At 38.6% G+C, this 23,720-nt stretch overlaps 1 protein-coding gene across 1 annotated transcript in view; it reads right to left on the bottom strand.

Annotated features, from left to right (window-relative positions):
* The window catches only part of DCDC1 (doublecortin domain containing 1), a 458,528-nt gene that overhangs the window by 208,725 nt on the left and 226,083 nt on the right, over positions 1-23,720 (bottom strand). The window contains 3 exon segments of the mRNA XM_067038066.1: positions 954-1,079; positions 4,098-4,261; positions 7,417-7,518. Coding sequence (XP_066894167.1) covers positions 954-1,079; positions 4,098-4,261; positions 7,417-7,518 — 392 coding nt within the window.

Genomic DNA, 23,720 nt, shown 5'->3' with positions numbered 1-23,720 from the left:
AAGAAAGACAGTCTGGGTTAGAATCCTAGCTCTATCATGTACAAGTTGTGTGACTGGGCAAATGACTGCCCTCCCATGGCAAAGTTTCTGTCTCCTTAAAATGGAGTAATAATAAGCTAATAAGCAATGATGGGATTAAAATAATTGTTTTGAGGATGAAATAAGTTCTTACCCAATTCATTTAGAGCTGTGCCTGGCCTATGGTCAACACTCAATAACTGCTGAGTTATTATGAGTTATTATGGGTTATTATTAACCCATAGGAAACTGATACCCATGTGCTCATAGACAATCATGAGCAGATATGGGGTTAGTGCCCAGATCTTCTTTTTTAAAAAAATATTTATTTATTTATCTATTTAGGCTGCACAGGGTCTTAGTTGCAATATGAGGGATCTTTAGTTGCGGCACGCGGGATCTAGCTCCCTGACCAGGGATAGAACCCAGCCCCCATGCATTGGGAGCACAGAGTCTTAACCACTGGACCACCAGGGAAGTCCCAGTGTCCAGATCTTCTAACTCCTGCTCTTCTTCTCACTATGCCACCAAGCCTCCAGCATATTGCTTTGGTTTTCAATTTATCATCATCAAATGAGATGCTTAAACATGAACACTCATATGAGAAAGCATATTATTTAATATTTTAATTATTCCATTCAAAACTATTAATTTAGAAACATCCACTAAAAACAATTTTTACATTTCAAATAAAATTGTTACCTTTGCAAAGCAGAAAGTATACTATGCTCATTGCCCCATATGTTTCTTAAAACTCAAGGAAAATTAATGATAAGTCTTTAAGCACTAGCTCATTATATCATGAAATAAGTCAACAAACTAAATAATTGTTTATTTAAGATGATTTAAAGAACATCTTTTAGTGTTTAAATCTCACTCTGGGAAAACTGAATTAAGTGATTCGGATTGCTTTAACCAAACACTTGTTAATTTACTTGTCACATCCCAGTAGCAGAACAACATTAGGATCCAAGAAGGTTTTATATGCAAATGTAATGCCACCTCTGGCAAATGCAGTCACCTGGTCAAAGGTCAAACCCAAAACAGGGTTTAGTGGAGATCTGAAAAATGGAAAAAACATCAAATCTATCTGCAAAGGTATATAAACACTGAAATTTGAGTACAGATAAACAATAATACATACCATATCCACGTCTAATAAAATCCAGAAATAAGTGAATTTCCTATTATACAGCACTATTGTTGGTATCCTATACTGATACCTGACATGCACATTTTAGTTTATTTTTTTGATTTATAATATGAGAAGGATAGTTGCAACACATGTAATTTTTAAAAATAATTTCAATAATAAAAGCAAAGTATTTAGTTGAGAAAAACAACCAACTGTCATTCCTATAATGTTCATTTTTCATGTATAACTACAATGCAATACACCCATGATGATCTTTGGAGCTTAAAATCAAGTTAATCCTTCATATTTGGCTACAAACAACTATTTTTTTGTGAGCTCACTAAATACTATGCTGATTTGATTTATCATATTACATACTGTTAGGTACATTGCTTTAAGTTAATTTAATTATATGAGAATTAAAATCAAATGGAAAACAGATCTTAAATAAAAAGAATGGCCACTATGTCAATTATGAGCCATTTTGTTTTTGAAATTGGTGACAAACACTTGCTCTTCAACTTTAGAATCATAGGACTGAATCACATCACCTATGTAGTATTGCCAAAAATATTTAAACTGAATCTAATCATGAATCTAATCACACAAGTGTAGAATGTGGGACATTCTACAAGAAAAGTGCCTGAATTTTTCAAAAAGAAAACCAATGTCATGAAAAATAAAACAAAAGATGGTGGAATATTCTACATTACAGAGAACTAAAGAAAATAACTAAATGCAACAGATGAAGCTTATTTGTATACTGGATTACAAAAAAAGCTCTAAAGCAGATTTTGGGTAGTATGAACATAGATTACATATTAGACAATATTATATTATTGTTGACTGTGTTAGATATTATACTGTGGTGATAGAGAGAACATCCTGTTCTTCAGTTATGTGACCTGTAGCATTTAGGAGTAAAACTTTATGATTGTGTGGAATAAATTCCAAACAGTTCAAAAGAGAGAGAAAGGAGACATAAGAGAGGTAAAACAAATACGGCAAAATCCTTAAATTGCTGAACCTAGGTGAAGGATATATAAATCTTCATTGTATCAAGTTTTCTGTAGATTGGATATTTTTCAAAATAAAAATTGGGAGAAAAACAATTAAAGGACTCAAAATAGAAGCAGATATTGGCAAAATCATCTTTTGCAAATGAGTAACCTGACCCCTCATACCAACATATATTAGACACATTAGAATTACTCCCTGAAAATGAATATCATTTACTTAGTACATATTGTACATTTTCTCAATATATTTTAACTAGATGGAAATAACTTTTTTGACATAATTTAGAAGTTTCAATAGTAGCAAAATACTATAATGGTTCCCTAATGCCTCATATTGGATTCAAAACCAGAAAAAAATAATACATTATGCTATTAAAATAGCGATGACACACAAACAAATATACACACTTATAAATTCCACCAGCTACAATTCTCAGTTGATTTTAGAATATTCCAGATACTTAATAATTTTTGTTACTTCACAAATATGATCCAATTAACCAAGAACAAGTGTTTGATCATATTAAAATACTGTATTATAGCAAACATCATTAAAAACATCATAATTAGTCAGTCATTGCTTTCATTTTAGCAATGATATTTAAGAAGAAATTAAAGCCTTTCCTTGTAATTGGAAGAGCTTGCTAAATTATACAAGAATTCTTGCCACTTTAAAATTCATTGCTATTTTTATCACTGTAAAAATAATTCTCACAATGTAATTAAATTGTATTTTGAAATCTGCCTATAGAAGAAGCACCATTCCTTACAGATATTTTTTAGTTTTATAAATTACACAGCATAAGATACTAGTAAGCATTTTAATTTTACTCTAATGGGACAGATGAAATATTTTGTAATATGCTACCCACAACAAATCCTATCAATGCTCCCAAAACCTTCATGGATTTCTGAGTAGATTTGTTTTCTTTGAAATTTTGACTATTAGAATATACAGTAAATCTAATCAGCTCCTAGTTCTGTCTATGCTATTTTTGTGAAAATTAGTGTATGATCAATTATATCTACAAGCAATATTTCCCCTATTCTGTTCTACAGATAAAGAGCTGAAAACGAAACAAAACAAAAAGATTAAAAGTAGACAGAAAAGTGTGTTTAAGTTTCCTGACAAGCAGCTTCAGAGTTCATCTGGATGTGTCCTGTCAAAATATGCATAAATTTCCAAGATATTCCACACAACAGCCAGGCTCATCAGTGCCTGCAGACCGAAGCCTTTTTCTTTTCTTGGGAACACAGATAATTTTATGCAGGAATTTACCAATCTACAAAAATTTACACAATGCTCAGTAATAACCAATAATTATTGTGGGATAATGTAAGGTGCTTTTGAGGAATATAACTTTGATAGGATAGGGTTTACAAGCTTTACCAATTTATCTTTGGCTGTCCTGTCATTGGAGCTTAAAAGGTTAAGACTTTATTTGTGAAAACATAGAGAGATAGTGGGGAATCATGTTGTCTACAGCTTCATAAATCTTGCTTAAGATCCTTTTCAATTACCATCCATTTCTCCTTTAAAAAGGGACAAAAAAATAGAGGAGTGGAAGCAGGTCAGGGCAGTGTGCGACAATGACAGTGTGATGGGCTTGGGCCCCCGTGGCGTTTCCATCTGCTATCATTAAGGTGACTACTCAGACATGAACAAATCCCACTTGCTGTGCTGACAGGCAGACTTCAAGAACTATGACAAGGCATTAAGACAGAAAGTCAGGGGGGTGGGGGACAGAGAGAGAGAGATGTCATATCCCACAAACAACACTGCCTCACACACACAAAAAAACACCCCTGGAATTTTATTGGAATTCAAAATAATTTTTTTTTATAAAGGGTGCTACTTGGCTTCTCAACTCTCCTTTTAAATTAGCTTGTCCCAGAAAGATTGAGAATAAACACCTTGCTCCTACCTGTATGCTTTACCATAAGAGACCCAAATTTTTTGCTCATTCTTCAGCGAAAGTGGATTCTTAATTTCTTGACCGTGCTCGTCGAAAAGCCGGATTGAAGAAAAATTGAGGCCTGGTGGGTTGATGGAAGAACCTTGAAGTCTTCGATGAATCTTGAAAAGTAACTGGTGGTGGGGCGGTGTGTGGAAATGAAGAAGAAAAAGAAATAATGTAAAATGTGAACACCTGTGATAAACTGTCTCTACTCTGTAACAGATGAAGTCCAAACAAATGATAATTAAATTCATACAGAATGTTAAAAGAAGTGTGAAATGACGGCAATGTTTAGCTCGGTGTAAAGTAACAAAATGAGCATGGGCTTTTAACCAGCAGGGGGTGCCACAGGCTCGTGATTGAGCTCTGACCCTTTGGCACGGGGACGGAAAGCAGATGTGACAGTCTTACAGAAAGAGCATTTAGCTTCTACACACGGTACCGGTCCTCTTTGATAAGGGTTATGCTTTTCTTGTCTGAGCTACACATTCTGTTGGGTCCTTCCAGAGTATGTTCAAGTTTTACAATCAGCAATCTCCCATCACCGAGACTAACCTCAGGTAAACAACGGTGGAACAATCCACCACTGACAGGACTGCAAAAATAAACATGACTTTCCGGCTTAGGCCAATTCACTTAGAAGAACTCTTCCTGGATGTATTAATTAAGAGCTCTGCAGAAGCTTGCCAGCGGCTTCAATAATGGATGTTTTCAAGTTTTAAATAAGATGCAATCGAAGTGTGAAGTATGAAATGCTATCATATAATATGTTAAATAATAGCATTGCCTGTGTTTGCTTCTATCTTATACTTAGAATCTCTAAATTATCAAGATATTTCTAACTGAAGGCATATTTCAAATGAAAGTAAATCCGGCTCAACCATGTTGCACGTGGACTTTTAAAAGATATTTTTCATCATTATCTGTCACCTTTGTTTGAGTGTTTAGGCCTCTGCTCTTTCCCGCTCTGTGCCCCAACTATCCATCACTCTTTTTTCCCCCCAGCCTTCTGTCACAGGCTTCCTTTTCTTCTCTGCCTTGTCAGTTCTTGTGTCTCTCAATTTCTTGTTACTCTGTAATCTCGGCAGGGATGCGGATATAGTTGTAGCCTTTTCTTGCCTAGCTGCTGTTCAGGGTGCCTTTTTTGCTCCTTCTATTAATTCCCATTGAAGGTATATTGAGACGTGCTAAATGACGAGGCCCAGAGAAAAGGAAAGGTGCAAGCCTGTCATATATCTCCAGTTTCCTCACCTATTGGTTATAAACTCTTTACTGAGTAAAATATTTTCTATGACCAGCAACTATATCTATAGAAGGCCTAAGGCTTAGGCTTTGCCCTAATTAGGGATAAATAATCTTACCTCCAACTTCATCAGCTTTCTGATGTTTTTATCAGCTCTGCACTGACCAGGTATTTTAGCCTTGAGCGTCAGAAGGGCTGAAAATGATGATACATCTTTCCTTTCATTAAAGTTAATACTTTTCATCCAGCATACCCAAGTCCTTTGAGTTAAAAATAATGATTACTATTCTCTTTAGGAATAGAATAGGCAAAGTGTTAGAATAGTAAAAATCTGTGTTTAGTTTTTTCACTGGAACCACAAACAGTTTTGAAATCCATGGACTGTATTTATAAAGCCCTACATTTATTTCTGTGTGGTCTCAGCCCTTGAGCTTATTTTTTTGTGGCTTTGCTATTATTTCAGAAAACAAGTAATGTTGATCGTTTTTTAAATCACAGTGATTTTGCTTTATAGGCATCTCCTTTTTTGTAAAGGGGGAAGATATAAAAAAGTTAAGGCCTGATCCAGGAGAGAAATAAGTACACAAAGAACAGGAGTGTGTGGTAGAGAAGGGATGTGAATACCTGACCACTTAACCAAATTCACTTTCACAGGAGTTGCATTGCAATCTCTATTTTCTCAACTTGGCAACACACTGCATTTTAGGTGTTCAGAGATGAGCATTCGACAGCCTACAGGAGGTAAGGCCACAGTGTCTTTCATCTCTAGGTCTTGGTGAGGGCTGGGCTATAGTGACAAAAAATGGTGATAATCTTCACCCATTTATCTTTAAAGTTGTCATCACCAGGCGTTTATAGGATAAGAATTTGTTCAGGTACCTGAGAAGAGTGTGAAACATCTTAGGCTAGTGATTGAGACAAGCGTGCACCAAGGGAACGGTCGTCCTTGGGTGTCACAAGGGCTCTCCCAAAGAGCTTTATAATGCCCCTAGTTAAAGGCTTTCCCCCGGATTTTCTTGCATATAGATGCAAACCACAGATCAATTTCAGTATGCCATTAGCCAACAAAAGCTTTCTACAGAATAATATCTTCCTGTGTAATCTAACAAATTCCATCTTCAATTTTTTATATGAACCAAAAAGGAAAATATTCTAATGTGGAAAAGAGGAATTTACAGGTAGAGAATTCTAGGAAGGCTTTTGTATCATGGTGATTTGTATAGTCAGGGATGTGATGGTAAAAGAAAACCAGCCAAGGCTCTTTATCATTCTCTCTCTAATCAATCAAGGTAGCACTTTCTATCTCTTCTCAGCTCAGCTAATGATCGGATGATCAGCTTTTGTGACTGACTGTGAAGTCCAGGTAATGGATACCACCAGGGAGAGGTAAGTCTGAGGGTACTGAACTGAAGGGGGAAAAAAATGGAGCAAGTTTCTGAACAAAGGTCAAGCAACAGAGCCCAAAACACTGGTGTGCGCTCAGGCGAATAACCCCAATTTGTAAACAACAGGGCATTCAGTGTCCTTTCATGCAAGACAAAGACCCAAAATAAAGACCCTGAACATGTTGGTTCTGCTTGAGAAACATCCCAATTGTCTGGAAAATAGGAAAAGGTAAGAATGCCTAAGATAAACCATCTGGCCTTGCTCACATTGAGAACAGGGGAAGACCAAGGCTGTGTGTTACTTGCTCAGGGTCTAGGGCTTGGAAATACCCTAGACGCAGAACACACCCTCCACTGGATATCATGTCACTTCTTTGCAATGTGTAAACAAGAGGGCAATTCCAGAGTCCAGTGTAGACAGATTTTCAAATAAAAGCATAATGAAGATTAAGATGCTATTAAGTAAGAGGTCAGGAGTTAATACTATACTAAAGCTGAGAACCTCCGGAATCCAGAAGTCAAGCTTGAAACTATAAATCTTTACAGATCAGCAAATGATTAATCTTTTCTAAACAACTTTAAAAATGTAACTGTCTAAGTTAACTACAAGTAACTTGGAAGATGTTCACAGGCATCAATGAATAGTCCGTAAACTCACTCTTTCCATCATATGGCCAGTTTGAATTGGGCCATTAGGCCCCAGATCTTTTTCACTGATACAAACAGAGATCTCTCCAGTGTCTTTAGCATTTTCAAATATCTGAAAAATAAGCACATTCAAAATTAAAAATAAATACACGCACACATATACATACATGTAAATACACATATAAACACAAGCAGTCCTGATTTTGCACAGTACAGTGCTGACTGAAACTCATGCATATGGTTAACTGTGTAAAGCAAAGACGGCCGGTATGAGCACACGCAAGTAATTGGCAATGAAAAGCCACAGGACTAGAATAGTATAAAGGAAGTCCCTTGATTCTCCTTTTGGTTTCAGTGTCCTTAACCGGCCTGTCACTCCCTACAATCTTAAAGTAGAAGGAAACACAGACATTAAAGGAGGAATCACTGACTACACCGAATGCTTACATGGGGCAAGCGTCAGGGAAAGGTCAGCTAGCAACCAATTAACTACCTCATTTCATTCTTTTGGAAGAACATAAAGCCACTAATTGTGTAAGGAATGTTTAATTTATATTTAAAATATATCAGTGTTCAGCTCATCTTTTGACTCACTGAAAGGAAATTCAACCTGACAAATTTATTGCATAAAGGTACAATGAAAGCCATCCATTTTAAGTGCATATAAGCAACAAGTTACTGAGAACAGAGATAAAATTCAGAACATTGCATTAAGCAATGCTCATCTGGAAAAAGAAAATGCTAGCTAACGTTCTGGTCAAAGGTATCCAAATAAGCCAGTCCCAAAGGAAGCGTCCACTAGAGTGAACGCCATCCTCTGACCACGCTGAGGGCCCACATGGGGTGTGTCATTCACCAGGCAAGAAAGAATGCAGGCCGAAAGAGGCTGGATGAGTAATGTAAATCCTTGTTTTTTACTGTATTTTTTTCTCAAAAGTTCTTTTCTTCCCTTTCTGATAGACCTATCACATCAGAGTAGCCATTTTATTTATTTCTAGTGCTATCTCCAGAGAAGATAATTTGAGAGAATATTTTATTTAAATATAAGAAAGAAAACCATCTGTTTTACTTTTGAGACAGTTTGAGAGTTATTTAATTAGTCCTCACCTGGTTTAGGAAATAATGTGCTTCAATAGCACTTCCTCAGGCTTTAGGCAAAAAAAAAAGGTTTAAAAAAAAGAGTAACAATGTTTAAGAATGGTGGGGTTTTCTCCACTCTGTGCTTTTCATCCTACTGACAGCCTGGTGGAGATGGTACAGCTGTCAGCCTTGGGGCATCGATGCTCCACACTCTACGGTAGCTTTTGCTAAAGGGGATTTTTTAAACCTCTTTTCTGAGAAAAGATACAATTCTGAGCAAGAAATCTCTCTACTTTAGCCAGGAATTTTGTAAACCCAACTGTTGCCTACAAACCTATGGGAAATAATGTGGGAGGAGAATCTTAACTGTCCCAACAATCTCTTCAAGGCTGTCTTAAACAACAGAGCCATTTAGCAATTAGGTTCACAATTCTAGGCTGCAGGCATTCTGCAAGGTAAGTGTTGACAAAGGCTCAGTTTGGAGAATTTATTGATGTTCCTTCGTCAAGACTTGCTAGATGTGGAACTGGAGTGCAGCAAATTATATTCTAGAAAATAGCTGTGTGAGTGCTGTCAAACTGAGAAAGCAAATAGGACCTGGACAACACCTAAGACCTTCATCAGCTTACTGCTTTCTTCACTACTGTTAATAAGCCTTCCCTTCTATGTCCAGAAAAGAGTGTTCTCAAGAAAAAAAAAAAGAACGCTCTGGCCTCTAAAAGCCCTATGAGGGTATAAGGAAAAAAGAGGTGCTTTATTGTTTAAGTTAAAGTTTAGGTGTTTAAGTGAAAGAAATCTGCCCTCCACTAGTCATTCATATAATGCTTTTTTTTTTTCCTGTATTTCTACAAAAGTAAAAATTCCCCAAGCTGAAATTCTATGACACTCTGCTTTTCTTAAGGCTCAGCTCCTATTTTTAAGGTCTATATCACTATGACCATTTTTTTAAAATCTAAGTATTCTATTTTTTTCTTCCTTTGCATGAGAAATATGTTTATTTCTATTGTCCAATGTCTAAACAAAGATAGCTCTCTAAAGAGAGTTCATATAGGAAAATAAAAAAGAGTCTACCTTTATTTTCCTGCTGCCTAATCCTTGGCTTAAGAAAAACCAACTGCTTCCTAGTGGCTATCTGCATGCCATCACCTCCTTATAGTTCTAAAACTAAATTCTCACCCTTGAAGTAGGGTGATACAAAAAGCCAGCTAAGGCTAGTCTTGAGTCCCTAGCTGAGGAATGATGCAATACAATCTAAAAAAAAGGGGGGGGGGATCCAGATCCCTTCAAAAAACATTGTAGCTAATGACTATTGAAAAAAATACCTATAAATAGGAATTTACTTCTATGCCCTTAGTTACACAAAGTACAGAGTTTCTAGGAGGAGTTTCCCATGAACTGCAGTCTTTTTACTTTCCTTCATGTCAACAATGACTTGTCTTCAGCAGAATTAAATTAGGTTAACACCAATGTTTCACTGTAATGTTGTTAATCAATTTTTCATTCAACAAATATTTATTGAGTGCCTACTATGTGCCATCCACTGCTCAAGTGCTTAAGATACACCAGTGAACTAATATTCCTGACAGAACAAGTAAGTAAATCATATAGCAAGGTCAGGATACATCCAGGTCTGTGAGGTCTGAAGTTTATACAACTTGGTGGGCCTTCTTTAACCAAAAAAAAAAAAAAAAAAGCAAAATTACAAATGGAAAACTAGATACAAAACATTTATTTAAAATGAGAAATTATAACAATTTACACATATTAAAAAGCTCACACATAGCAAAAAACATGACAAAATCCAGAAAAAGTCACAAAATATTTTCATTAATTTACTATCCAATGCACATTTTTTGGCTGAATTGTCTTCAATCACCTCTTCATTCGGTAATCTTGTAACATTTTCTGTAAGGAGAATAGGAGTATAATTCCATCTTCCCTCTTCCATGGTTAATCAAAAAATTTCTATTATTGATTAGAAAAATTTCTCTCCACTACACAACTTGGTTGGTCATTTCATAAACATTTTTAGGACTGATGTCAACTTTGGGAAAAGCTTGATAGTTTACTTTAAAATATGAGCTGTAAAATGTGGAAGGATTTTCTACAAGTTACTTGACTTTGTTAATTTCACACTATGTTTTTCCTCCACCACCCATATACTTTTGGTGACAGGCACTCTAGTCCACAGTCAAAAAGCAATACACTCTATGGCCAGCAGGTAGTAGCCATCTTCCTAGAAGCTCTTCTCATACCAGGGTGGCTTAGCCCTAACTGAACTACGATACAGGGAAATGACTGCAAACCAGTAATTACATCCCACTCTGTTCAAACTAAATGTATCCTCAACTCAACTTCCCCTTAGCCAGACCTCAAAAATGCCTGCAACCACTTCAGCTCCAGCTGGTGCAAGGGAAAACTTGACAGAGAGGAAGTTGGAGTGGAAACAGACAGTGGTCTCAGTCAATTGTAGTTAAAATATATTATATTTGCAAATTTTACAGAAACATGTGGCCATGTGAACACATTGCTAGGGCCTCTCCCAGGGTTTTGGAAGGGGCCTAAGCAGGAAAAGGGCCTTGAAGCTTAGGTACACTGGTATCATGGTAAATGCACCTTGGAGGAAGTTAGAAGGTGGTAAGTGCCATGTAAAGAGGAAAAAATATAGCAGGGAAGGGATATAGGGCCTAGGATCAACGAGTGGGATGGGTGGTGGTCGCCATATGAAGCAGGTGATCAGAAAAGGCTTTTAAGAGAGGAAAGATTTGAGTAAAGACTTGGAGGTGAGAGAGTTGGCCAAGCAGATAGCTGGCAGAAGAGCACTGGAAGCAGAGGGAAAGGCTAGAGCAAAGAAAGTAAGGCAGGAACATGCCCAGTATGTTCCAGGAACTACAAGCAGGCTGCTGTGATGGGAGCAGAGTGACAGAGAAGAAGGGTAAGTCAAGTGAAATCAGAGGGTTAAGGGGTGGGCAGCAAAATGGGGGATCCTTGGAGGGACTGGAACAGAGCGGTAACAGGATCTGACTTAAAAGGAGCATCGGGGCTGCTGGGCGGAAAGGAGACTGCAGGCAGCAAATGTTATCCGAAGGGTGAATGACTGCGGCCCAGAACAGAGTATTAACAATGGACCTGGTTATAAATGGTCAATTTCTGTTGTTCATTCCAGAGTAATTTGCTCATTAGTGGGGTTGCGAAATATAATTTGTAGCTAGGCTAATATTTCTGGACCGTGATGTCTGCATCTATGGATGTAAACAAATCAACCTAAGTATAACTTCATATGTAGTTTTTGTGAAGGCACAAAAATGTTTACAAACTATCAAAAGAACTGTACTTACTGTGAAGATTTTATAGAGTCAGTGACCAAAACGTAAACCACGCGGGGGGGCGGGGAGATGACTTGAATAGGATGTGCTTCTTTGACCAGTTTGCCTGGCATCATTTATGACACCTATTTAAGGACTTGTATAAGGCCTAGTTCAGTGCCATTATCGGCCTTTAATGCTGTAAGTCTGGTTAAGAGCTAGCTGTCGGGGACCAGCAGGTTCCCAAACTCTCCAAAACGGCTGGAGAGACCACCCAGGAAGCTCTTCTGTGCGTGAGTGGAAGGCCAAACACCTAAGCTTCAAAATGCCTCAGGAGGCAATGCTGTCAAGAGGCAATAATAGGAAAATGACACCGCAGTGTGTTGCCAAAAGTTGAGAGGCTGTACAGTAACAGGATTTACTACTAGAGGTCTGGTGAAGGAAAGGAATATAAAATAGCCCCACAGAACTATTTGGCATACTTCAGGTGAAATAATTAAATACGTTGGGAAAAGGTTAACTTACATGTTGTCTTGGATTAGGGTCCCCAGGAAACAGACTCGGAGACCAATATTTACCTGCGGGAAGTTTTCTGCGGAATGTTCTCAGGTACAACACAGGTGAGGGGAGTGAGGGAACAGGAGTGGGCAGAGAGAGAAGGTAAACTGTGATGTAGTAGCAACAGAGGCCTCTGGCGGGAGCTCTAGACCTGGGATGGTCCCTCAGGGTTGTCCAGAATTGAAGCCAAGGAGTATGGCTTTGCACTGCCCACCAATCAAATATTGGATGCACACTGCCCTCAGGATGGGGGCCTAATCTTTGGAGAAGCAGCAACTTCACACCAAGGGCAACTGTCCGAGAAGAATGTAGGTGTGGCAGCTGGAGGTGGAGGGTGGTTATCTCAGTCCTGAAGAGGGAATCCAGGTAGTACGGCATGGCATCCACTACACACATGCACAGTGATTTGCAGTGTAGAGTGTGCACACCTTTAAACCACTCAATACTCAAAGCAACTGGATTTTATAGGTGAGTCTCAGAGAGGTTAAGTGACTTGCCTAGTGCAAATCTACTCATAAGGGACAGCGAGATCTTTAGAAATCAAGTCCTCTGATTTTTTTTGCAGCTTTATTGAGATATAATTACTATATAACATGTAAGTTTGTGCACAATGTGTTGATTTGATACACTTACATATCTCTAAATGATTACCAGGGTTAGCTAATACCTCCATCACATCACATAATTACCATTTCTTTTTGTGGTAAGATTTAAGATCTACCCTCTTTAAAACTTTCAAGTAAATAATACATATTAGTAACTAAATCACAGTCTTCAGCATTGTATCCCCAGAACTTATTCATCCTCTGACTGAAAGTTCAGACCCTTTGGACCAATATCTCCCCATTCCCACCTCCAGCCCCACCTCAACCCCTGGTACCCACCATCCTAGTCTCTGTTTCTACAAGGTCGGCTTTCTTAGATTCCACATACCAGTGATATCATACAGTATTTGTCCTTCCCTGTCTGACTTATTTCACTTAGCATAATGCCCTACGATGTTTCAAATTACAAACATCAAAATTTACTCATATCTAAGATTAGAAATCTAACAATATGAAACTTAATATGAAAACTTTTAAAGGTATAGAAAAGCTATTTATAGAAGTTTTTTACCTAAGTCAAAGAACATGAAAATTAAAATGGAATATTTTTCTTATGTGAGAAGCTAATCAGCCATGAAAAAAATCTATCCAGGGCTTCCCTGGTGGCGCAGTGGTTGAGAGTCCGCCTGGCAGGGGACACGGGTTCGTGCCCCGGTCTGGGAAGATTCCACATGCTGCAGAGCGGCTGGGCCCGTGAGCCATGGCCGCGGAGCCTGTGCTCCGGAACGCGAGAGGCCACTGCAGTGAGAAGCCCGCGTACCGCAAAAAAAAAAAAAAAAACAAAAAAAACACACAAAAAACTATCCAATCAGAATTCAAAGTAACCTTTAGAGATAGAAAATTAACTCCAAGTGAATTAACATTGTATGTACATTAAATCAAATAAATGTGCTATTACTTTTTTATTGTTACAGTCTTATAAGATAGTTTATAGAATGTCCACATTTTCTATATCTTCTCAAATATATAATATACTAAAAATCAAACTGTAAACATGTCTAATTTTAATATTCAAATAAGATAATCACAAAGCAAATATTAAAATTATGAGATTCAGGCAATGAAAAGTTAATAATGAATTAGTATGTTTATACTGCATATAGGAAAATGTGTTTTAATGCCTAACAGAGATATCTTTAAACTGTAATTAACAGGTAAGGAGACAGTACATTTGTCCCAAGAAATAAAAATGCATTTATGTGAAGACAAGTTACTTCACTGTTAAACTTCACCAGTCTAAGTGGGACCTGAATCAAAAATCAAATAACATTGTTTTAAAGCCCAGAAAAGGTATATTTAAGAAAATAATTTCTTTTGAAAGAGACATTTTAGATATCCTCTGTAAGTTGCAGCACAGCCCACCATTTAGAAGATATAAAGTGGGTGACTGCCAATGGTGTAGGATTTTAGGAGTGGGCTAAAAGACTCTGACCCCAAAATACCACTCCCATCAACTTGCCAATACTAGTGGAAATTCCAGCTGGAGGGATACTCCTTTGTCACAAGTGAAATACCACAGCTCTACGAGAGAAAATAATATTCGGCCTTATTGGTTATTGATCTTTGAGGCTAGGATTTTCAATCTTGGCTTTCTGGAATTCCTCAGAGGGCCTGGGGTAGGGCTGGTGGATAGGGGAGTGAGAGTGGGGGGCTGTGGTCCAAAGTGGGAGATCAAACCTGATGAGTAAGTCTGTGGGGAAAGCCACCAACCTGGCTTCAAAAGGGGTACATCCTACTTTCATTTACTTTACATAGGGCATTCCAAGAAAGAACTTTGATCCAGAAAAAAAAAAAAGTTTTGATACTGTCTTAGCTTGAATGAAAGTATGGTATGCCTTTTTCTTGAAGTAAGGATGGTACCTGACAGCCTGAATTGGGGGTTGGAGTTGGGTATGGAGGAAAGGCCACGGGGGGCCAAGGATGGAGAGGTCTGCAAGATGCCCTCATCAGCCTCACAGTTACCCTGGGAGTGGGCCTGTGTTCTTTTCCTTTAAGCATTTAAAGTCACATTTCACTGCTTTGTCATTTTTTTAAAGGGCTTCTCCCCAACCCCATTTTTGACAAAGTAAAATTTCTAAAACAAGGTGCATGATGCTGCAAAAAATAATCTCTTTGTATCCAATTACAATTCTCGCTAAAATTCATTACATGAAAATGTTTAAAATTATATAGAAGATAGTGGCAAGGTAAACGTGTTCGCCTGATGTTCTAAGCCAAGTAATTTCTTTTTCTTTTCTTTTTTTTTTGGTACGCGGGCCTCTCACTGTTGTGGCCTCTCCTGTTGCAGAGCACAGGCTCCAGACGCGCAGGCTCAGCGGCCATGGCTCACGGGCCCAGCCGCTCCGCGGCATGTGGGATCTTCCCGGACCGGGGCACGAACCCATGTCCCCTGCATTGGCAGGCAGACTCTCAACCACTGTGCCACCAGGGAAGTCCTCTTTTTCTTTTTTTAATTTTTAATTAATTTTTTGGGGGGGCGGCTGTGTTGGGTCTTCGCTGATGCACGCGGGCTCTTCTGTCGTTGCGGCTAGCGGGGGCTACTCTTCATTGCGGTGCACGGGCTTCTCATTGCGGTGGCCTCTCTTGTTGCAGAGCACGGGCTCTAAGCACATGGGCTTCAGTAGTTGTGGCTTGCGGGCTCTATGAGCGCAGGCTCAGTAGTTGTGGCACACGGGCTTAGTTGCTCTGTGCATGTGGGATCTTCCTGGACCAGGGCTTGAACTCATGTCCCCTGCGTTGGCAGACGGATTCTTAACCACTGCGCCACCAGGGAAGTCCCCAAGTAATTTCAATAAGCCCTTTATAAATGAGAATATTTCAAGGAGAAGTGGAACAAAGGTTTTTCACTTTGTCTAAATTAATTTAGTGTCTACAATTATATTTAATTGGGATTAAAATATCAATATCAGGTATGTGCGTCCTGTCAGTAGCTGAACATTATATGATGTATTATATACCAGATTTTGGTAAATAAAGGTTTTTAAAAGTTCCTGGGCTCAATATATTTCTTCTCAAGGAAAGTAAGGGCTTTTTTGATGAGAAAAGCATAGCCACATCCCCCCAATTCTATTTTACTAGGGAAAAGAATACTATATGATTAAATATGAGCCAAATCATCAGACTTCCCCAGTTCTCAGCCTCAGAGATCATAGTCTCATCTTTCAATAGAGTATATGTTTTTAATGCTATTAGGCTTCTTTTTTATATATCAAATATACCTGGAAAGGTAATTTTTCCCTTAATATGAATAGATACTCTGAGTAACTAAAACCTATGCAAAAGTTTATTGCCTAGCGCAATACATTTTTATTTTTAAAAAAATCCATTTTTTATCATAAAACATTATCAACACTGTAGGTAGAATCTGAAGTAGGAATAGATGCATCACTTCATTTGCACTTACTAGAAAATCTACATTCATTTCTATGTTCAAATGATGAGTTAATGCTTGATAATATTCATGATAATATTCAATATTCATTCACTTCTATGTTCAAATGATGAGTTAATGCTTGATAATATTCATGGTGAGTCGAGCTAACATAGATGTCAGTGGGTAATCCAGGGGACAGGAGCATATGCAAGAAGAGAATCTCAGTGACTTGAGCATCTCAAACACTCTGTGAAAAAGCTAATTGAGAGGTAAAGACAAATTAACTGCTATGGAGAAGGACAGTCTCCCTGAGAGAGAGAGTGTGCCTGCAGCAGTAAGGTTCAGTGATTGCATTTAGTCTGCATAACTGCTAGGACAGTAATCCAGCTCTGGCCTGTGGACTTTCCCTGCTGACTGCCCACCTGGCAATTCCCTGGGCACCTTCTAGACTGTCAGGACTGCACAGGGAAAACCTGTCTCATTACAACGGCTCTGCATGGGAGATTATGCCCCGCCCAACCAATTGCTCTTCACTGATTTTGATACAGACACAGTTTTTTAGTTTTTCTCTTCATTGGTTCTAGGAAGGGAATATTGTATCTTCCTGCACATAGAGATTTACACCTGGCTGCAGATGCCTGTCAGGAAATAGGGTGGGGTGAATACACTGGCATTCCCCCACGCTCCAACAGGCCACCAAAAAAATGAAAAAAGAAAGGAAAGAAAAGAAGGCAAGATGGAAAAGAGCACGGGAAAGAAGGGTAGGTGAGATATTTCAGTGCCTACTGCTAACAGCTATCCCGTGAGATGTTAGCAGGCATTCATGGGATCTAAAGTTTGCTTGCCTTTAAAATGGACAGTCCAACATTAGCCTTGGTGAAATCTACATATGAAAACTGATTATCTCCATCTCATTTTGTCCAATATGTGTTCTTGAAGTCACAAGAATAACACTGAATATTCCAGTTTTACTACTCTAGAAACAATTCCTTTGAAAATGAAGTTTTAAGTTGGTATGTTTTACTACTTGTACTTAGAGCATATCCTAAATTTGTTGTCCCACTGTTTACTCAAATAATGTAGGTGAAATAACAGAGCAGCTCAGAGATTGTAAATATATATATGGGGAAAGTGGTTAAACAGAAAGACAGGACCAAGGAATGTACAATGGAAATAAGAACATAATATGCATGCAGAACAGTGATGACACCATACCCCCCCCCAAAAAAAAGTCTCGCCACTTGACCTCAGTTGTCTCCTTTTATTCATTTAATTGTTCCATAGACTCCTAAGTATTTAAATAAACCTATTAAATTTTATATATGGTTAGAAAAGTTTACATATGGATATATATGGTTAGAAAACTTTAAAACTTTTAAAAAATGATCACAAAATAAAACTTTAAAACTTTTAAAAAATTATCACAAAATCTCAAATGGTTTCATGGTGTCGTTGTGCCTTTGGTAGAGCAAATTCAAGTCTCCAAAGCACAGGAAAGGCCAGGAAGGTATTACAGATAAAAATTAGCATCTTTTCTGTTATCAACGAAATTAGCCCATTTTCTAAATATAAACAAGCCTGTAAACTAAAATGAAATTGTAGTAAAAAGCTGAGAAGACCTACACATTAGTTTTATTGTCTTCAAAAGGAGGTGTCATATTGTTCAGATTAAATAATCAGACTTGGGCCAAGAAGGTGTTGCAGGCTTCTCTGTCTCTTCCCACTGTACCAAGCACAATGCCTTGCAGACATATGTATTTAATAATGTATGGGTTTACTGGACTATTCACTTAAATTTTTCTTTTATTCTGTAATTGGAAGAATAAAAATTGTTAGATACATACTACCTAGAGGATGAACTAGATGCTGGACAAAGACATTCTTTAAAAGTAAATCTCTGAATTATCCCTTTTTAAAAACTTAAATTTCCATATGCTAGGAGAGAACACTATAACCAAGCAATATAAAAACAGAAATGCTAAAAAAATCTCCAAATCACGGCCCTCTGAATCTTGTTTTTTATCCAGGTTACTAAATTCCACCATATTTCCCTTGCTCACAGCCAGAGTGGATTCATGTGAAGTTAGTGGAGATTAAACTTCAGGACCCTTAACTTGCTCTAGCTCCTGAGAATGCTAAAAGTTGAGAGTGCTGGAAGCTATAAAGCATCAATAGGTGGGGAGGGGAAGCCAGGTAGTAATCAGAGTATTTCTATGTAAGAATGTCTGATAAGTTGCCTTAAAACATCACAGAAGAAAGAATCTGAATCTCCAAGTCTCCATTAGTTTGTTGTGATTTATTTTCTCATTCTAAATAGTCACTTTCAGGCCTAATTTTCAAGAGGCTCCTCTCCCCCAAATTTTACAAGATCTAGGTCCCAGAGGAACTGGATCTGCCTCTACTGGCAGCAAATGGAAGATAACCCACAAAGCATCATTGACCAATTGTGTGTGAAAAGCACTCCTAATTCCAGTAAAAGGACTTCCTTGTACCCATCTTCCGCTCATTCCCCCGTGCTTTCTCCCACCTACTCACACATCCCACACTCTCGCACATCAATTCCCCATCAGGTCACCCACCTTCCTACTAGTTTTTCCACCCACCATCCCCTACAGATTTGCTAATACCCTTTCCTATCAATCCTTTCTTTCCTGCTCTCCCAGGGAAACGCTAACATTTCTGACAGCATCTCCATGGGGATGAAGAGGAGGAGGAGTTGCAGCGAAAGAACAGGACTGGGAAGGCAGAAGTCACTGAGCCATGGCTGTAGCAGATGCTCTCATAAGGCTGAGGGTGATGGCAGTGACAGGGGATATGGGGTAAGAGAAGGTTTGGAATAGTAAGAAATTGCGCCAAAAGCTTGTTACCTGAAGGGCTTCGTAAATTATGCCGCACACTGAGTGTGACCACTAAGGGTAAAAACAATAAGAAATCTCATCAACCTAAAAGGTGCTATGATGTGATGGAAAGAGAATGTACCAGAATACAAAAAAGTGTATGCTGTGGCTGTGACTACATATGAGTGCATATGGAAATGACATGCAAGGGTGAGAATGGTTATATAAGGAATAATGTGATTACGGGTGATATAACTTTTTCCTAAAATTCTTCTAATGTTGTTATGTTGTGTTTTCAATTTTTTTTTTTTTAACAAGGAACTTTCCCATGGCAGGATGGACATTGAAACTATTCTCGGTCTTTTGTCTCATGTGTCTATTTAAACTGGGTACTGTATTATGCAAAAATGGAACTGAGGCAGTATGGAACACAGAACGTGTCCTTTTAAGAGGTGATCTTCTAATATTAAGACCTAACCAAAAGTGCTATTTTAAAATTATCAGTGAGGGACTTCCCTGGCAGTCCAGTGGTAAAGAATCCACCTTCCAATGCAGGGGACACGGGTATGATCCTTGGTTAGGGAGCTAAGATCCCACATGCCACAGGGCAACTAAGCCCGCGTGCCACAACTACTGAGTTCGCGTGCCTCAACAAGACAGCCCGTGCACCACAGCTACAGAGCCCGCGCGCCTTGGAGCCCGCGGGCCACAACTAGAGAGAGAAAACCCACGTGCCACAACTAGATAGAAGCCCACGCACCACAACAAAGAACCCGCGCGCCGCAAAGAAAGATCCTGCATGCCTCAACGAAGATACCGCGTGCAGCAACTAAGACCCGATGCAGCCAAATAAATAAAAGGGAAAAGAATTTTTTAAAAATAGATAAAATTATCAATGAAAGATATGATGAGGATGAGAAGCTCAGTGAAGAAGTCAAGGCAACCACACATAATATGAAAAAGCACCCCAGGGGATTTTTGGATCACACCCTGCCTACAGCCCCTAGTTGAACACCTAGAAGCTCTAGAAGATGATGACGACTACAATATATTATGTTTGGTTCTTGAAGCTGAGTCCTGGGCTCACATGTGTATTCAACAGTGATACAAATCATCAAATACAGAAAAGTAGAAAGATAATCATTCTAATTCACTGTTTGTTTTTTTGCGGTACGCGGGCCTCTCACTGCTGTAGCCTCTCCCGTTGTGGAGCGCAGGCTCCGGATGCGCAGGCTCAGAGGCCATGGCTTATGGGCCCGGCCGCTCCGCGGCATGTGGGATCTTCCCGGACCGGGGCACGAACCCGCGTCCCCTGCATCGGCAGGCGGACTCTCAACCACTGCGCCACCAGGGAAGACCCCAATTTACTGTTTCATCAAAATGAATATAAAAGGGGGAAAATAGGTTTTACTGGAGCCATGCCTTTCAGTTTATAAATGGATTGATTGATTGATTGATTGATATATCATCTAACACTCTGCATAGCACATGCTACAAGGTGGGATAAAGCTGTTCATAACTACAAAAGTCACGGCCCTTGCCCACAGTGACTCAGAGGTAACTGGGCTAGAGATAGTGCTCCAAAAAAGGGCAGTTCATTCACACTCCATGGAAACAGAGTTTGGCCAGGCTACTGATCTGAACTGATTCTGGAATTAACAGAGGATGGTATGCTGCTGTGACCTATGCTCAATATCTCTCCAGTTGGAATTAGCAAGTTCTCCTCACCTACAGAGTATGGAAAAACTCCTCAGTTCTAAGAGATCTGCAATTCTGAATATTAGGGTAAAATTTGCTAATCCAGTTTCGTCTCTACTACCTAGCTATTTCAGATGTAAGAACTCGTTTAGAAAACTACAGATCTCCATTTATTTTCCAGCAGTCCAAACATCTACTCTCAAAAATATGGGGGTTGGAGGGAAAGGAGAAAATGCATTATCATGAATAATACACAATAATTTATTTACAATGTTCCATTTAATTTTATATGAAAAACATGTCAGTCACTTTGGCCATCCAAGACCAACTTGCCTTTCTAGACGAATTACTGGAAAGTCCTATGTGCCCTGTGTTGTACACAACCCTGCCTTTGCCCACTCAGTGGCTATAGGTAGTAGAATTAATGTCAGGGACCTAGGTAAGGCTGGACTGACCCAAACAGATTCTCTCTTTAAATGATTTGAACTAGGAGACACAAAGACTCTAGTCAGATGATGATGGCCATTTAAACCTAAAAGTTAGGGAGAGCTAGGGGTCATAATTTTCCTGCATGTACATACAAAGGAGTATAAAGAGAAAGCCAGCTTGCAGAAAGAAATGAGAAATGAAAAAGCTCAGAAAGATGAGGAGTGGAGAGACTATGGGGCTTCGGGAGAAAGAAATATGGAAAAGAAGTGACTTTCTTGTGAGAATCAGCTATACTTCCTGGTTTTCATTTCTGTGAGATTCCTTTATGTTTTCAACAAACCCTCTTTTTATTTGAAATGGTTTGAGAGGGTTTGTGTTGCAGGGAACCAGAGAGTTTTTATGTAAACATGGGATTTATATCATAGAGCAGATGCGGAAAGAGGAAGCTCAAAAGAGGGGAGAAGTAAAATGAAAGTTCCCTTGACCCCAGGCCTGGAAAAGTGCTGACAGGGAAAGGCAAATGTGGGGCTCTGAAATGAAAGAAGTATGGTTTGCAGGAATCTTTGTTTTTGCTTGTTTTTTTTTCCTTTTTATTTTTTTATTGAATTATAGTTGACATATAACATTAGTTTCAGGTGTACAACATGGTGATTTGACATTTATATACATTATGAATTGATCACCATGATAAGTCCAGTGACCATCTGTCATCATACAAAGTGACTGCAATGTAATTGACTATATTCCCTGTTCTATACGTTACATCCCTGTAGCTTATTTATTTTATAACTGCAAGTTTATACCTCTTAATCCCTTTCACCTATTCCACCCAATCCTCTCCCCAACTCCCTCCCCTTTGGTAACCACCAGTTTGTTCTCCGTATCTATGAGTCTGTTTCTGTTTTGTTTGTTTCTTTTGCTTTATAGATTCCACATATAAGTGAAATCATATAGTATTTGTCTTTCTCTGTCTGACTTATTTCATTTAGCAAAATACCCTGTAGGGGCTTCCCTGGTGGCGCAGTGGTTGAGAATCCGCCTGCGGATGCAGGGGACACGGGTTCGTGCCCCGGTCCAGGAAGATCCCACATGCCGTGGAGCGGCTGGGCCCGTGAGCCATGGCCACTGAGCCTGCGCGTCCGGAGCCTGTGCTCCGCAAAGGGAGAGGCCACAACAGTGAGAGGCCCACGTAACACCAAAAAAAAAAAAAAAAAACCCTGTAGGTCCATCCATGTTGTTGCAAATGGCAAGATTTCATTCTTTTTATGGCTAACATTCCATTGTGTATATATATATATCCATTTGCCTATCAATGGATACCTAGGCTGCTTCCATATCTTGGCTAAATAATGCTGCAATGAACATAGGGGTGCATATATCTTTTCAAATAACTGTTTTCATTTTCTTCAGATAAATGCCCAGAAGTGGAAGTACTGAATTGTATGGTAGTTCTATTTTCAATTTTTTGAAAAACCTCCATACTGTTTTCCATAATGGCTGCACCAATTTACATTCCCAGCAACAATGTTCGAGGGTTCCCTTTTCTCCACATCCTCACCAACACTTGGTTTTTGTTATATTTTTGATAATAGTCATTATGACAAGTGTGAGGTGATATCTCATTGTAGTTTTGATTTGCATTTCCCTGATGGCTAGCGATGCTAAGCATCTTTTCATTTATCTGTTGACTACCTGTATGTCTTCCTTGGAAAAATACCTATTCAGGTCCTCTGCCCATTTTTTAATTGAATTGTTTGGGGGTTTTTTTTGATGTGTGATTTCTTTATATATTTTGGATATTAACCCCTTCTTAGACATATCATTTGCAAGCATCTTCTCCCATTCAGTATGATTTTTCATTTTGTTGATGGTTTCCTTCTATGTGCAAAAGCTTTTTTGTTTGGGATAGCCCCATTTGTTTATTTTTGCTTTTGTTGCCCTTGCCTGAAGATCTCCAAAAAAATATACTGCTAAGACTAATGTCAAGGCAGCATACAAGAAGCACACTTCTCCTAGGAGTTTTATGGTTTCAGGTCTTACATTTAGGTACAAAATGGCAGACTGGATCTGTAACCAAGTCAGAAATCTGAAAAAGAACAATGCTACTGGATTACAGGAACACTTGACCTTGATGTCTTGAACATCACTTCCTAAGTCTTTAGCTGACTAGCATAGACTATGAGAAATATATTATCGTGTTTACCTTGGAATTACACTTCCCCAAAGGTCAATTTTTACATGGTAACATTCTCCCTCAAAATGTAAACAAGGAATGCCATTAAGAAATAAGTTATAGACAGAGAATATAATGTTTATAATGTTATTTGCAGAATAAGACTGAATATTAAGGGGAATTATAGAGATAAAGGCTGATCAAAATACAATTACTTCGAATGTTATCACATTCAAATATGAACATAATCAAAACG

The sequence above is a fragment of the Kogia breviceps genome, chromosome 7 (genome assembly GCF_026419965.1).
Source record: "Kogia breviceps isolate mKogBre1 chromosome 7, mKogBre1 haplotype 1, whole genome shotgun sequence".
Taxonomy (NCBI): Eukaryota; Metazoa; Chordata; class Mammalia; order Artiodactyla; family Physeteridae; genus Kogia; species Kogia breviceps.
Note: the sequence above shows the minus strand (reverse complement) of the source record. Positions and strands in the feature narration are given on the sequence as shown.